This window comes from Lathamus discolor, chromosome 3 (genome assembly GCF_037157495.1).
Source record: "Lathamus discolor isolate bLatDis1 chromosome 3, bLatDis1.hap1, whole genome shotgun sequence".
Classification (NCBI taxonomy): domain Eukaryota; kingdom Metazoa; phylum Chordata; class Aves; order Psittaciformes; family Psittacidae; genus Lathamus; species Lathamus discolor.
Window position 1 is genome coordinate 35,114,397 of NC_088886.1, and position 15,697 is coordinate 35,130,093.

A 15,697-nucleotide genomic window follows, 5' to 3' on the forward strand; every position below is an offset into this window, starting at 1 on the left:
TTTAACCTTCCCATCCCTAGTTTTCTCCTGAGCTTGTTGGCTTTTCGTGCCATGTCAGTATGATAATATGTCATATTTGCCATTATGGCAATTGAACAATGAACAAAAGCTGGTTCCTTTAATCTATTTTCCTCCCTTAGCAGTAAACAGCACTAAGGGCTCAAAATTTCAAGGCAGGTTCCCCTCCCAGTTTTTCCCTTGGGCCTACTCCACATAGAGAGTCATGAAAGGCATTAGTGACTATGTGTTAGCTGCTGCAGCTCCACTTGGTTGAAATACAAATTTAAGCTATTCTTCAGAGTTTCAGCATGCTTTGGGCTGCCTCCCAGCCCGTGTGGATCTCTACAGGCTCCTTGCTAGCTGTAGATCTGGTCCTCAGTATATCAAACCCTGCAGCTGGCACTTTCCTCTTCCCTTACCCCCCACTCTGTGTAACCCAGAAAAGATTTTGAAAGTCAAATATATATTTATTCCATTGAGGAAACTTTATCAACCAGCACCAAAGTTTATTGGCACTAGGTAGTGATATAATGGGTAGTTTAAACCCTGCTAACTGCGAATAATTTTTCAGCAGTGTTTATGATTGCAGTAGACTCTAACAGACCAGAAGTACAGATAACATAAATATTTCTACCAGAGATGATTGTGCTGGAAACATAAATAAAATTAGACTTAACTTGTAAATAAATTCAGTGCATGCCAGCCAACATTTATAATTCTTTGTTGCTGTATGTAATACAGTAATTTATATGGAAAGTGCACAGGAACACAGGCAGCCAAATTTTGCTTTTCAGTTACACAGGTGCAACTTCCCCAGACATCAAGGAGAGCAGCTCCTGTGCAAATGAAAGTAGAATTTGACCTGTAGTCTCTCAGTGCTGGACCCTAATTAAAAGCCAGCGTCTGGTCCACATCAGATGCGTTTGACTGTGTTACTCAATTAGACATGAATGACACTAGACAGAGCACCAAATGCTACTAGTTATTGTAGGGGTGGAAGTGAGAATTGCCAGAGACGATGGGTAGGTCCCTATGCAGTTACTGTATTATGACTTTGCTGGTCTAGTACCAACATTTGGCAACGCTGAAATTATCCTCCCTCCGAGGCCCGATGTTCTTGAGTGTGTGTTAACTTTGCTTCTTCATTTTGTTGCCTGCAGACAGATTCCTCCCAAGTGCTTGGTGCTCTTCCTACCATCAGGAGCTCACTTCTGCTTCCAGTATGAGCCTCTTGTTTCAGGGTTATTTTCTGCAGATACAACAATTCAGGAAGCAAAAGCTGCTTCCCATGCAAGGAAGGTTTTTAATTTGTCTTGTGAATTATCTGCACTGTTATTACAGGTGTGCATCTTGCCATGGGGCACAGACAGAAGCTACTAGGAGACCTAAGCTCTTTGCATGGGGTGCTCCAGGGGTGATCCAAACTGAGGTCCTTTTCAATTCCGTGTAGACACGGCAGCCTTCAGTGCAGCACCTTGAGAAGTTGGTGATTTCCACACTTCAGCCTCAAAGTGCGCTGTGCTCAGGCTGCCTTGGGTTGCCTTTTTCTCCTGCCTTTGTCTGTGCAGCTTTTCCTACAACTCCCTCTTCTGCCGACACTGCAGAAGTTTGCTCAGTGCTGCTCAGCACTGCGGTACAGGGAGGCTTTGCTGAGCACGCTGTAGGAATGCCCCCTGCAATCCGTAGTGTCACCAGCACGAAGGGAAAGTTGAAATCTGGGCAGCACATTTCCCTCTCATTTTGTTACATTAGTGTCAAGCTGAAGAAATTCGGGCAACTTTGGCCAATTCCAGGACAGACACTGATCTCATTTATTCCTTGGTGAAAGTCTAAGGTAATCACATTGGATTTAACAGTCATGTAAGAGAAATCAGAATCTGGCCTTTGGGGCTGGTGCATGGGTGCTTTGGTCTCCCTTACTCTCATTTTGTAGTCCATGAGCATGGTTTTCATAGTTGGGCTTTTGGAGTGTGTTCAGGACAGCTTTGTCCATGCTTTCTCGTGCTTGTGTTAGGGTCAAGTAATACAAGTATGCAATGTGAAGGCTAATGTTTGTGAAAGTATTTTTTCTTGATAATTGAAATAATGATTCAAAACTACTTCAAGTGCCATGTTTATCTCTAAACTTGTTTGTAATCTCTTTTGCTGTACATCTTAACTTTCTATTTGTAAAACAGTTTCTCTCTCCCCTGCTGGTTTTATGATTTTCACCTAGCTGGGAATTCCTAACTCTATTCTGTTTAGAATCTAATCTCATTTGATTAGGTTTGTCTGATGCTTTTCACAATGGGGTCCTACCTGGGGGCCCCAGACTGTGTTACAATACAAATAATAATAAATAATCGTCATTAGGTCCAGCTCCACAGAATAGTTCTGTGAACAGGGAGTGGCACAAACCTATTTCAGGTATGTTAACTGATAAAATGTTCAAGTGGAGTAATGTAGCTCTTGGCTAGAGTCCCTTCTGCACCCGGAGATAGTAACCCAATCTCTGTGTGTTTCTAAAGCTGAGGAGCCTTCTCTGCTTCTCTAGAGAACATAAAGGTGACCCCATGCCTACCTTGTGTGGGACTGTCAGGTGGCTCCTATTTAGTTCACCACGGACTATATACTCTGTTTGAATCTAATGGTTTTAATTTTTGCTTGTCCTGATCTCCTGTGTTATAGACCAATGTAGGTATAATTTGCAATCAATCAGTCCCTGCCTGTAACAGGTTTTGGTTTTTGGTTGTTTTGTTTTGCTTTCCTAACTTGTTCAAACAAATTCAGATAAAGGTATCCCATTAGTATGCAACAGAAAATGCCTGTCTCCTTTTCAGATATCCCTGCAAATACCCTGTGCTCATTTCCTCAGCACTGAATAGAAATGTTAGGTCAAATGAGTATAAATGCTCACTGGTCTCTTTCAAGGATCCAGTTCAGTGTTTTGTGGTACATTCAGGTCCACCCTTGCCTCATGCAGGAGAAGTGACTAATTTATCTGATCCTACTACTTTTCCCCAAAGCCTTCACTGATGCATCCTAGCCAAAGGCTCATATCAGCATAGCTGGCAGGGCTCAAAGCTACTGACATGTGATGGACTTCTTCCATCGTACAGAGCTAGGACCTTCTGATGTCTAGTCTTTGAAGCTAAGGGAAATCTTTCTCACCTTTGGGAAGTTGCAATCATGAATCAATGTGTATCTTCCAGTTGCAAAGAGCCACCTCCACGTTTATCTCAGCTATTACTTTATCCTGCTTGGAAGATGAAACCATTATAAACATATCTGAAGTAGACTCTCTAGATGCTTGTGCTTCCAGCCCACCTTTTTCATCCAGAGTTATCAGCCATCCAACTTATGAGCAAGTCACTGGTGGCCATGTGCATGCTTCCAAGAGCAGAGGACCAGATTTATGTGCTAAAGGGTTTATCAGTCAATGGTTGCTTTGGGAATGTGTATCCTCAGGCACAAATTGCCTGAAGAAAGGAAGAATGGATAATCTGTATGGATGCATTTCTGTTTGTTAGGGATGGCTTTGGGTCTGAAGATCTGGATACAGCTTTGATCCTTGGAGGACTTTATGCAAACTTTGAGTTGAAGATCACCCTGAAAAACTGATAGGTGTAACACGTCCCCTTGACACGAGATGCCATTGCATGGCATTTCAGTTGCAGAAAGGCATGGTTTCATTGAATGCGTGTCCCCATGTGCTTTCGAAAGCAGCGTGCCTTTGCCTCTCGCTAGCAATCACAGCCAGTGGAAAGTGGTTTGGGTTGTGTTCAGCAACTTTTGCCTCCCTCGGTTGTTAATGTCTCCTACCTAATTGCTCTTGGAGAGGAAGAGGGTGCTGAACTGCTAACATTCAAATGGAAGGAAGTCCTCTCCTCCTCCCAGCCACACACAGAAGCCCTCTTGGTCTCAAAATGACCCCAGGGCCTGAAGTTATGGCGGTAGCTTTGGCATTTCACTCTCCTGACCTCATCAGGCACATCCCCAGCATGTAGCCACGTGGACTCTTTCCTGCTGGCGTGCAAGGTTGTGTCAAAAGTGCAAATGCAGGTGTCCACCCTGGTATTTTAGTAGCAATTAACCTTTCCTCCTGGGTTTCCTTTGTAGCTTGCTCATGTTTGTATTACAAAATAGTGGTGAAGAATTTTATGGAGGCTAATATTCAAGCTTCCACGTTACCTAATCTCATCTGTTTCCTTATCAGGGGCCTCAATTTTAATTTCATTCCATTTCTAGTGGGGATAATTATTGGACTTTAAAGAAGCCATCTTGAGTTTCAAAACTGCAGTGCTCTCTGTGTGAATGCTATGCAGTTACAGTGGAAAAGATGCTTATCAGCACAGGCCCTGGATCTAACTCTGACCTTACGAAGATTTTCTATCAATCAATATCTCACGGTTTTGCTGGAAGTCCCTCTGATCCGTGTAGGTGTAAATTTTAAGTGGAATAGTCCCACACCTTTTGAAAATGAAGACCAGATCCCTGGTTCATGTGCATTGGTTTTAATATAGCTCCTTCTGTCGTTAATTTCACAAGTATGTCTTAATGCTCTTCTCATCTCTTGGTCAGTTGTAATTCAAATTCTTGTTTACTTTGAGGTTTAAAAATATATTTTTGCTAGAAAATGTTGCTATTTTGGGCAGAATAGTATTTCAGTAATCCATTTCACCCACACTGTTAGGGCTTTGGGACATATAGGCGTATTGTATTTTCCAGAGCTTTCAAACTGAAAATCCCTGCTTAACGACGACATCGGGTGTGGCTGCTGGAAATCAAAGGAGGCACAATAGACCCAGCAAATGGACTTGTCTCCCTGCCAGGCTTCCAGAAGCCAATTTATCAGCTGCAGGTTTGACCCTATATGGCTAAAACCGAGTGTAGCCAGAATGACTGAGATAAGTATAACCAAGGCCTTTGAGTCTGCGAGAGAGAAATTGAACTGGACTGTCCCTCGGGGAGAAGAAACATCTGTAAAGCTATGCTTGCTTTAATGTTTAAGGCTCAGCTTGTGCTGGCTCGTGGGCAGGCACTGCTGGCAAGTGGGGCTGAGGAAGGTAGCCCTTTGGGGAAAAGCAAAGAGCAGGTCGTTGCTTATGTTGACTTAAACAATTTGGCTGAGCTGCTTCAGTGTTTGCTGGAGAGCTGAGTGTAGCCGTGGGACACAGGGAGAGCCTTGGTTTTATGGGGCACTGTTCGGTGGAACGGGGACAACAGCAGTGACTGTGAGATGAGCTTTTTAAGGAGTTTGAGTGTTAGGCACCCAGCTGTCATGGAAAATCAGTAGGATTGAGATGCTGAAGTTTCTAAGCCCCCTCTTCAGTGAGCCATGTGCTTACCATCATCCAGATCGCTTTCCTTGTGTCATTTCTCTTCCTGCACCCCATGTGTATACACAGGTTGTGATTTTGGGTTTTTCTTTTTTTCCCCCTCTCCTGTTTCAAAACCAGCTGAAGTCTTTTAGGCAGGACTGCAATCTAAACAGTTTAGGGAAGGCATCTGAATGGGAGCAAGCTTGCCGTGGGTGGATGCAGCATTGCTGCTGGCCTGTAAAGTCAGGGAGTGCATTGGGGTTTTGAGGATGCACAGACCAACCTCTCTCACTTGCTCCACCACACTGGAGCGGAGCTGTGTTTGGGGCAGCAGCAATGCCACAATGTAACAGAGATGGCTGGTAAAGTGGCTGTCTTAGTGCGGGGCAAAGTGAATGTTGGCATCCAGGTGGAGCTGTGTCTCTACCCTTGTCATGTCTTTTCTGTCCGTTGCTGTTTAGTCTGAGTTTTGCTGTGGCCAAGAAAGTACAGACATGGGCTCATAGGTGCTAGGCACAGAGCAAGCTCTCTGCGCTAGTGATTTCATGAACCCTTCATCACTTTTGCCAAAATCAGCACCACTGAGCTGTGACAGACAGAATTTCTGAAGCACAATCACTGGAAAATCCCTCTGTGTGTTGTGTGTCCTTCTCGGCTAAATGGTAGAGCCAGTCAAGATACTCTGCTACTCAGTGTCAGGTATTAGAAAAGTGACAAATTAATCAATATTAGGTTCAATTGTTAAGTGCAGGGGGAGTCTGCCAAACCAGAGGCCAAGCGAATGGGTAGCTGAACTTTTCTGTGACATGTATGAGGTCATAGCCAGTGCCACATAAAAGAAAGAAAAACAGTTCATGGCTGTGAATAAATTGCTCGCAGATGAAGAATCCAGTTTGCCAGCCATGTGATGGGAGCAATCTATTCAAATGATTTGTTATGTCCCAGTGTTTGTCTTGGTACTAGAAGCATGGAAGCGCAGATATAAAAATGCGAGATAATATGTAACGATGATGTGAGAGACAATGGGCTATGACCAGTTTCCAGTGGAAAAGGCAAAAATTTGAAAGAACACTTTCAGGTTTCCTGTTTCTTCACCAAAATGGAGTAATTCTGAATGCCAAGCCCAGTGTAACACTTGGATTTCTGGGCCAACCCTATTATGCAAATATCCTCATGAGCAGATCTTAAATATTCGATCTCTCAACTGAATTCCTTGGAGAATGTATTCTTGCCTCTTATTAGGTTAGAATTAAGTGAAATGAATTCTGATGTGTAGGAAAAGTACAGGAACATTAATAAAGTTAAATAAATGTAAATAATCAAGAAGACGTTTGGTTTGTCTTTTTGCTCCTTTTGCTTGTATTATTGAGTTGAGTGCTGTATTGCTGATGCGGTTAAAGCCCCTGCTGAAGTCACTTGGCCTTTTTTTGACTAAAAGGAATTTACAATCAGCCTTACATTTTGAGCTGTCAAAACTAGTGACATTTTACCTTAATTTTTTTTTTTTGCCCCCCCCCCTTTTTTTTTTGCTTGCTAAGCCCCAGAGATGAAGTTTTTTCTAATGTGTTTTGGATCTGCCCCAGGTTTTTTTTTTTTTTTTTTGCAACTGTAAGAGGAGAATGTTCATGTTCTCTATAAGGTGCTGTTTGGATTCTGAACTTATTTTAGACCATTGCGTTTCTTGGAGGTCAGTGGTAAGATGCTGATTTACATCAGCTGAAGTTCTTGCCAAGAGTTGTGTGGTAGGCTGGATCCTTTCCTCTAAAGACTAATTGGAGACCATCAAACTTAATTTTGGCTATTTTGGGTTCAGTCTGTCTCTCTGAAAGACCAGTAAAGCTTTCCTGCTTTTCACTTCACTTAGATTTCAGTTGTAACATATAATGCAGGCTTTCAGTTGTAATTTCAAAGTGTATGCAATGCAAAGCGCTCTATCTGGACCAGATTGGACAATAGGGTGTGCCTGCATATACATCTGTATGTAATTCCCTTGCTTGCGTTCAGTGATGTAAACCACTTCTGATGTCGGGAATATTGAGAAACACTGTGTACCCCCAGGCCTACGATGGGGAAAAGGCTCAGCTCCTTCCAGGGTTAGGCTCTGCTATAAGACCAGTGATTGATGAAGGTGCTGCCCGTCTTCCAAACTGTCTTCTTCATTTTATGCACAGGCTGAAAGGGTTTCATATGCAAAATCTGTCAGGATATTTCAAATCCTACTGTTTGGCTTTATTTTACAGGTGATGAATGTTTGTATGAAAGCTTTCCTGAACTTCCTTTGGAGGAAGTGCCAGAAGCTGATGGAGAGGCTCCAAATGTCCAGTGTCCAACATCCGTCAGCATTCAAGAGCCATCTTCTCCAGCGACCTCCAGTGAGGCATTCACACCAAAGGAGAGCTCTCCTTACAAGGCTCCGATATATATTCCTGATGACATTCCCATTCCTTCAGAGTTTGAGCTCCGAGAATCCAACATTCCTGGAGCAGGATTAGGGATATGGACTAAAAGGAAGATTGAAGCAGGGGAAAAATTTGGCCCTTTTGTAGGAGAGCAGCGGCCACACCTTAAAGATCCCGGTTACGGTTGGGAGGTAAGATACTGTGTACATTCTTTCGGTCTGTTGAACTCTCTTGCGTGTCTATAAACACAGAACTATTTGCAGAATTTGAGTCCTATCCTGCAGCAGTAGGGGAATATTTGTATGCATGAGGACTGCTTTTTGGCCTTTCACATCTTTCTGGGTGGAAACAAGTGTGAATTAAGGAAAAAAAGGCAGGAATTATTGTTGCTCTTCGTGCATGAAATGTGTCTGGGTATTGGCAGGTGATGCCTCTTTTGTGAAAAAAGAGGAATAAGTTGTGTTGTTGGAACATTTCTGTACCATTTTTAGTCTGCTCTTGGACAGTCCCGCAGTATGTCTGTGAGTGAGGGATTTGTGAACAACACTGCACTATCTGTTTGAAAAAAAACTGGATGCTGCTTTCGGGGTTGTTTGATCGCCACTTTCTGTCAACAGTGATTGGAGTAGCCCTAAAATCTAGTGTTGTGCAGCTAAAATCGCTATTGCAGAACCTTGTGCTACTTGGGAACTTTGAAAGCTGGGGATTTGATCCTGCTTCCATTTAAGTTAATGGGAATTTTGCCATTCATTTGAAGTATGTTTGGATGCTGATGTCAAACCCTGCGTACATGGGGATGATGTGGCTCATGTCATTTCGTCAGGTGCTCTGAGAAATCTTGCTTTTCCTGAAGGAGTCAAGGCCTACATTGGTGACTACGGCAGTTGTCTCTTGCTTTTCCTGTCTTCGGGGGTAACATGTTTTCCTTGTTGTGGTATCACTGGGGAGCTGGCTGAGCTGCAGGTCCATGGTAAGGGCTTTAGACCCCAAGTGGTACAGGTTGCCAGTTGTGTTATGGTATAACAAATGCTCTTACGTGGGTTTATTCACAGTTTTAACAATGTTCTGTAGAAACAGAATGCAATCTCAGCTTTCCATCTGCATGTTTCCTTTGGTTTCTGATAAGGGGAGAAGTGGAGAGTTTGCACAGCTCTCCAGGGGCACTGCTGACCTCTGGAGAGATGGGAGGTTCATTTTCCCAGGAAAAATGGAGTTTCACTGTAGGGCAGAGCCTTTCAGATATGGTGGAAAATAGAGGTTTTATTTGCTCTTAACTGTTCATAAATACTCAGTGAGTTCATTCTAAACTTTCCATCCAGCTGTTTAAACTCTGGAGACCTGTGACAATATGACAGACTAGTGTCAGAAGAAATTATAGACCTGGCAGCACTCTATCTTTAACAGACCCTGATGCAATATAGTTGCTGGTGAGAAACCTTTATTATTTGAAAAAAGCACCAGGAAACCATAAAATCTGACCTTTAACCTGACCACAATTAAGCTCAGATATTGATAACAGAAATTGGAGCAAAACTGCTGAGACATGGCTGTACTTGCAGGTTTAGCATATTCCAGAATTAAGGTATTTTAGACTGGATCCTCAGCTGGTGTAATGCAGGATAAACCTTGTAAAACTGAGGGAAACTCATCCTGATTTTCACACCCTTAGATCTTGATAATATGCTGCAATATTAGAGAGTAGTTTTCCTGCTTAAAATACTTAGGATTTGGGGGTCTACAGAATCCAGACAAGAAATACATGTCTTGATAGTGCTGGAAGCCCAGCTGGCAGATAAAATCCCTTTTAAGCTGCAGGATTTGTGCCGTCTGAACAGTGTTAAGTATTTGGGATGGCTGGGGAGATGCTATTGAAAAGTATTGGAGCAAAATCATACAAAATCAACAGGCAAGTCCCTCTGCAATTTGGCGACTCATCTAGAAGTACTCTGCAGTGTCCAGGGGACCTTGGAACAGTATTTTTCAAACAAGTGGGTTAAGTACATATGTTATAATTGAAGGGAGACAGAGAAATGCTAGTTACCAGCGTTTACACAATAAGTAAAATGGCACATAGTGAAGGTTAGGGCTAAAGGACAGATGTGGGGAACACCTAGTAGTGCTGGAGAAGATGTCGGTGCCCAGCCCACATGCTCATCATCACACTGCTCTGGAAACCACTACTTCGTTTGACTTGTGCCTTGGGATTAAAAAGGGAAAAAGAAGCTGTTACTAGTATGTGGGTTCAGGCAATGTCAAAAAAAGTGTGGGATGGCAAGGGAAAGGTATATAATTTATTGAGGTTTAAGTACAGTCATGGGAATTCAAGCTTTTCTGTTGTCAGATTTTCTGCCTTGCACTTGTGGGAAACGGCATTTGTCCTGCTGGGTGCCAATAAGTCATTTAACAAATGGGGAATTCAGTCTGCTGATATAATAGTGAAATTTCATTCTTATATTTGAAATGTAGGAAGGATAAAAATAAAGTTTCTGTGCATTACTGACCATGGATTTAAGTGACTTTGTAGCCAGAGAGGTTTTAAAGTCTTTCCACATTGATACTTGCTTGCTGAGTGAATTGCACTGATGTAGATAAGGTCACAATATTCTCTTATGTTTGATTGTGTGTAATTCCTAGAGTACTTCATGGCTCTATAGAGGTCAGCCATGTCTGGTGGCTTCAAAAGGTGGGATGTCTCAACCTGCTCACACCGATCACTGATCCCACAGGCCAAAGAAAGCATTTTGCTGTGTCCTGACTTACTTATTTCTTCACCTCACACGAGCATTGCTCTGAGAAATACATAATGGGGTTGCAACATTGCTAATGCTTGTGTGCTTATGTAATTCTCTCAAATAGACTCCCCTGTGGCTCCAGAGAAGGTAATGAAGTTATTGAAAAAATCAGTCTTTCAAATTTATCTGCATTTTTCTGAGTTTAAGGTGAAATACTGCATGTACAATGGTGTTTTATTCTCAAAGATGATGAAGGAAAAATGTCTTTTCAAGAAAACAGTATAAACATTAAAATGTTTTTGGAAGTAAAGCTGAACATCTTCCTCAGCTGTTTTCTGATGCTGCCTATGTTACTGAATTCGCTGTGAAAGGTTAGCTTCTTTTTTGCAGTTGTTTAGGATTGCTCTAGGTAGCCTAGAATCTTAAACTAGAAAACTTCAAACTAGAACCCTACATTGCAGACAAGAGTTTATAGCTACACACAGACTTGAATGGAAAAGACGTTCTTATTCCTTTGCGAAAGATTGTCATAGTTTTGGGTATTTCCAGCTGTGGGATACTTCTGACTTCCAGTTTTTGTGACTGACATCTGAGCTGATACTAGAATTAGCCTGTTGTAGTTGGGAGAGAAGCGGAAGCTGGAGGAACTGCTGCTGTTAAATTTTGTAGCCAAGCAGCTGATGATAAAGAAAAATTTGTTGCAGGAGGTTGAGGAATTTCATGTGGCCTGTTCCTATGTTCCCTTATAGCAAGACTATGGCATTGACACAGAGTTTTGTCAGAGCAAGACTTAAGAAAACAATGTCTATTATATCCATTTATATACTTCAGCCATAAAACACTGTGGGACAAAGAGAATTTGTTGTGATACAGTTGTGCTTGGGTCACGATTAGAGTGCTGTAGACCAATTTAAATGAAAAGCTGTAAATTTGAATTTTATCTCATTTTGTGGGTCTAGAGCCGAACATTATCTAATCAGGTATTGGTTAGCTAAAGTACGAATCGAACAGGGGGTCACTGGACAAGGGGAAAGGTCGAGCTTTTTTGCAGTTTATCACTGAGGTTTTAGTATTTGCCGGCAGCCTGAATATCTGAGGGGGTCGGGAGGCTGTTGCTCAGTGGTTGTTTGAAAAGGGAAAATTGACTGCTGCTTAATCAACAAAGAAAACAAGCTTTTAAGGGATGGCAGTAATTTTTTTCAAACAAAAGCAAGGGAACACAAATTCAGTGATTTCATTGTGGTTCATGCCCTGCTATGAAAAACAACTAGGAGAGTATTTCAAAGAAAGCCTTTCAATAGGTCACCAAAGTACACGTACCTATCTTCGACCAGCATCTTCCGGAGTATGTCAAATACTCAAATTCAGGTCTCTTGCTGTTATAACAAACTCAAAGTCTTATTCACGGGGGCAATTTCTTCACAGCTCTTTTTATGCTAAACTTTTATTTCTTTACTAGGAAGGCAAAAATAGGAGCAATACTCTCTAATAAATCAAACTTGTCGCAGAAGTAAAAAAAATATTTTAAAGCTTTATAAAGCAGCATAAAATCTGTTTATAGAGCAGAGTATATTCTCCTGTCATGACAGTGAGGTTGAAAAACATCTCAGTTTTGGTAGAGTATGCTTGAGCTGATGCTATTGCTTCTAAATAGAAATTAAGAGGTTATGTTTTACTTCTCTAACATTCTTGATGTGGGTCATTGGGGAAAGCTGCACAGCTTCCTAAAAGTTGTTCTGGAGTACAGGCTTCCCACTAGTTTATAGACACTGAATAGTTGCAATTTTGAGTTTCAATTATGCAGTTTTTTTGGTTATCTTTTGGATTTTTTTTTTAACTAAAATTTATTCTAAGTGTACATTTATCTTGATGAAAATTAATATGTTACAAAATGTAAAATTATAGGGTTTTAGAGCTGGAATTTAATGTATATGCTCCCAAATCTGTGTTTTAGCACCTAAACTGATAGCTTGGTTTTAATGCTCTTAGCGTCCAAAAACTTCCAGTGTAATCAATGGTAGTTAACAGCCAATTATTTTCTAAGTATAGATGGGATTCACACATCTTGAAACTGAAATTAAGCTATTTTGTAATAAACAACAACAATGCTGAAGGAGATAATTTGCTGTGGTCAGTGAAATCACTCTGGGAGAGAGCAGTAGATTGTCATTTTCAAAAGGAAGAATAAAATGAACAAAATCTTTATCACTTCTGAATATGTTTCTTTGGGATTTGGAGTTTGTCCTAGAGTCGAGTACCTCCCACCCCCTTAATTTTCTGCTGTTGTTTGACACTCACACTACACTGACTTTTACAGACCAGATCTTGACCTTTCCTTTAGCTATTTTTAAGAGCATTAACATGCAAAGTGACTCCACACTCCACCAGGTGGCTGGAAAGTTGGGAAGTGTAATGTAGATCCCTTGTCTATGCTTTCTCTTTGTGTATGGATTTCAGCAGTATAGGGACTCCAGGAACCTTTGCAAAATTATTATTGAGGCAAACACAGGAATAAGAATGTGGGTTATTCTGTGTTTGGAATTAAAAAGGAATTATTTGTTTTATAGCGGAGGGTGGGAATGCTTTTTGATCAATTCAACACCAATGTAGGTTTGCAGATAGTGTGTTCTCCCTCAGATCAACAGACCATCCACTTCTGGCAGCTGCAGGTGGGGGTGACATCCTTACCTTTTCTTTAATACATAGGTGATGTTTTATCCCATTTGGAGATCAGCTCTGCAAGTCATAGAGTACTCTGGCTGAGATCCAATAAAGCACTTAGGCATGGGCTTATCATCAACAGGATTATCCAGGTGTTTGAGTTAAGCATGTGCTTAGCTGCTGTATTAAGCTCTCTGTAAGGGACATAGTGTTCAGTGCCACATAGGATGGAGTTCTTACCATACATCTTGCCTCGGGTGAGTATGCACGATGGTGCTTAAGACAGCTCCTCAAAAGTTGTGTACAAAAAAGACATTACTTACAGTGCTGCTAATGTTACCAGTCTGAATTCTTCTGTTGTTTGCATCTGTGTCGTGTGGTGAGGCTGTGACTGTCGGGTGCTACTGCAGTAATAGGAGTCCTGTAGAAAGGTAGACAGATGCTTCATGACCAAAGTGTCACTCTGAGAGGTGATGTCAGTTGTATACCCCAGTCAGCTACCTGGGCATTAACACCAGCTTTCTCCCTGCTCAGAGGACATAGTTTATAATTACAAATGAACAAACAATAGGTCTTTGAGTAGCAAGATATGAGCAGGTGGACTTGTCATTCAGTTTGAATTAAATGTATTGACAGCAAAGAGGAGCTGTTGGTCCTTTGAGGTGTTTTATGGGGATGGAAGAGAGTTAGGACACAGGGACAAAACAGAGTAATCTGCTGTCGTCTTTTTCTACTGTTCCTTACCTCCGCTGTTCAATTCTTCTAATTATTTAGTTAACATGATTAAGCACAGTGGGAGGTTGGTGGGATGTCATACTCTGGGTTTTTTTTCGACAAAGACAACAACCTTCCCTTGCTCAGGCAAAGCTGCTGCCTACTGGAAGGGGAGCACAAACAAGATCTGCCAAGCTCCCCTCTCTCCTCTACTGGAGCTCTTCTCAGAAAATATTCAAAACTGTATTGCACAAAGTAGTGAGAGGCTGTAGCAGCTGCCAGAAGAGAAGTGCCACTCGCCCCCGTCCTGAGCCAGTTGTGGCACCAGGACTGCTGTTCAAGGGGCTGCGAAGTCATGGAGCCAACCGAAAGTCACTGTGGCAGCAGCATCAGGAAGAGGTTTTGCAGGAAGCTGAGTGTGTGCTGGCATGGCGTAGCTGTGGATTCTCACATAAACCATTGTCTCAATTAAACCTGAATTGGTTTGTGTAGAATTGACTATTTCTCCACCCACAGTGGATGCTCCACCATGTCCTTGACTTTGGGAGCAGGCAATTGCCCATTTCATGGTAGGGTTCTAAAGCCACAGAACCTCTCTGTAGGTCTGTGTGTGTATTCCCCACAAAGCCATTGAGGTTTTAATTTAATCAGAAGGAGCATTAACTCCTGAGGGAAGCAGAGTGAAACCGTAAGGGCCAAGTGGACTTAGAAGTAGAAGAGGAAAAGGAAATTTTATACCTTCTTCAGAGCAGAACCTGGGGGATGTTTCAGGAATCTGTATTCTTCTTCAAAATGTGAGGTGATTGTTATTTGTGCAGGTAGATTTTACTTGAGTCCAGTAGCACTTTGTCCAAGCACTAAAAAAAATGAGTGAAAAGCTGACACTGGCGTAGATTTATAAATTTTCAAAAGGTGAAGAAAAATTGAGATGTGTCAGTTGTCCCTTTAGAAGACAAAACCTGTAAATTGAATTTAGCCATTAAGAAAGATAACATCAGAAAGAAAAACTGAAAAGATAGAACTGAAGAGAATAATAATTGCATCTGATAGAACTGACAATCAATCATAATTCTTCCCATTAAATAAATATGTTATAAAAAAATCATTACGAAATGCCACATTATGCAAGCCAGGATTCAAAGATGAGTTCTTTGCATTAAATACAGGAGATGCCATTAAGGAAAACAGTCAATATGTCACTAAGCCATGGCCTGTAAAATTAAATTGATTTGGTAAATGTAAGTAAGATAGATCTGTTTGCTTTCATCATCAATTTTGAGTGGGTGAACAGGTGATGTCACCAACCTGGGAGCGATAAAGATGCAGGACCATCTGGAAAGCTTTGTGATGGATGGGCAACTGCTTTTGGATAGTGACAGTGCTGCGGTACTTTGTCACTTGGGATGCAGTACTTAATAACTTTTCAATACCATCATAATAAATTTCACTGCCTTATTAATATAGAAATGGTGAGTTATTACTGTGATGGCTATTGTAAATAACAAGAGATGCAGCTGTCAAAAGCTGATTATTTGGGCATGTTTCTTTAAGCAACACAGTTGACTTGGGATAATCAACGTATGTCTATACCAGCAGAGTTTATTGCTCTTGTCAAAAGAAAAAGCTGCATTATTCAAAAATTATATGAAGTCCATAATAAACAAGTTTAATATATTATCAGACTTTTCCTATAAGTTTCCTAACATAGAACAATAAATCACATTTAATAATGCCTTTCTGTGTACAATAATATCCTTATGCTGTAATAATGTCCTTTCCTAACTATTCACCAAACACAGAAGTTCTGAAAAAACAGAAAGGTGTCTCTCACTCATCAGAACACTTACAAAATTAAATCTCCCTATTTCATTAAAAAGCTACTTTGAGTATA

The 15,697-nt window shown here is 41.3% G+C and overlaps 1 protein-coding gene across 5 annotated transcripts in view; it reads left to right on the top strand.

Moving 5' to 3' along the window:
* The window catches only part of MECOM (MDS1 and EVI1 complex locus), a 343,190-nt gene that overhangs the window by 144,183 nt on the left and 183,310 nt on the right, over positions 1-15,697 (top strand). For all 5 annotated transcript variants that reach the window (XM_065674617.1, XM_065674618.1, XM_065674619.1 and 2 more), the window contains exon 2: positions 7,541-7,890. In XM_065674617.1, coding sequence (XP_065530689.1) covers positions 7,541-7,890 — 350 coding nt within the window. The remainder of the gene's footprint in view (positions 1-7,540; positions 7,891-15,697) is intronic.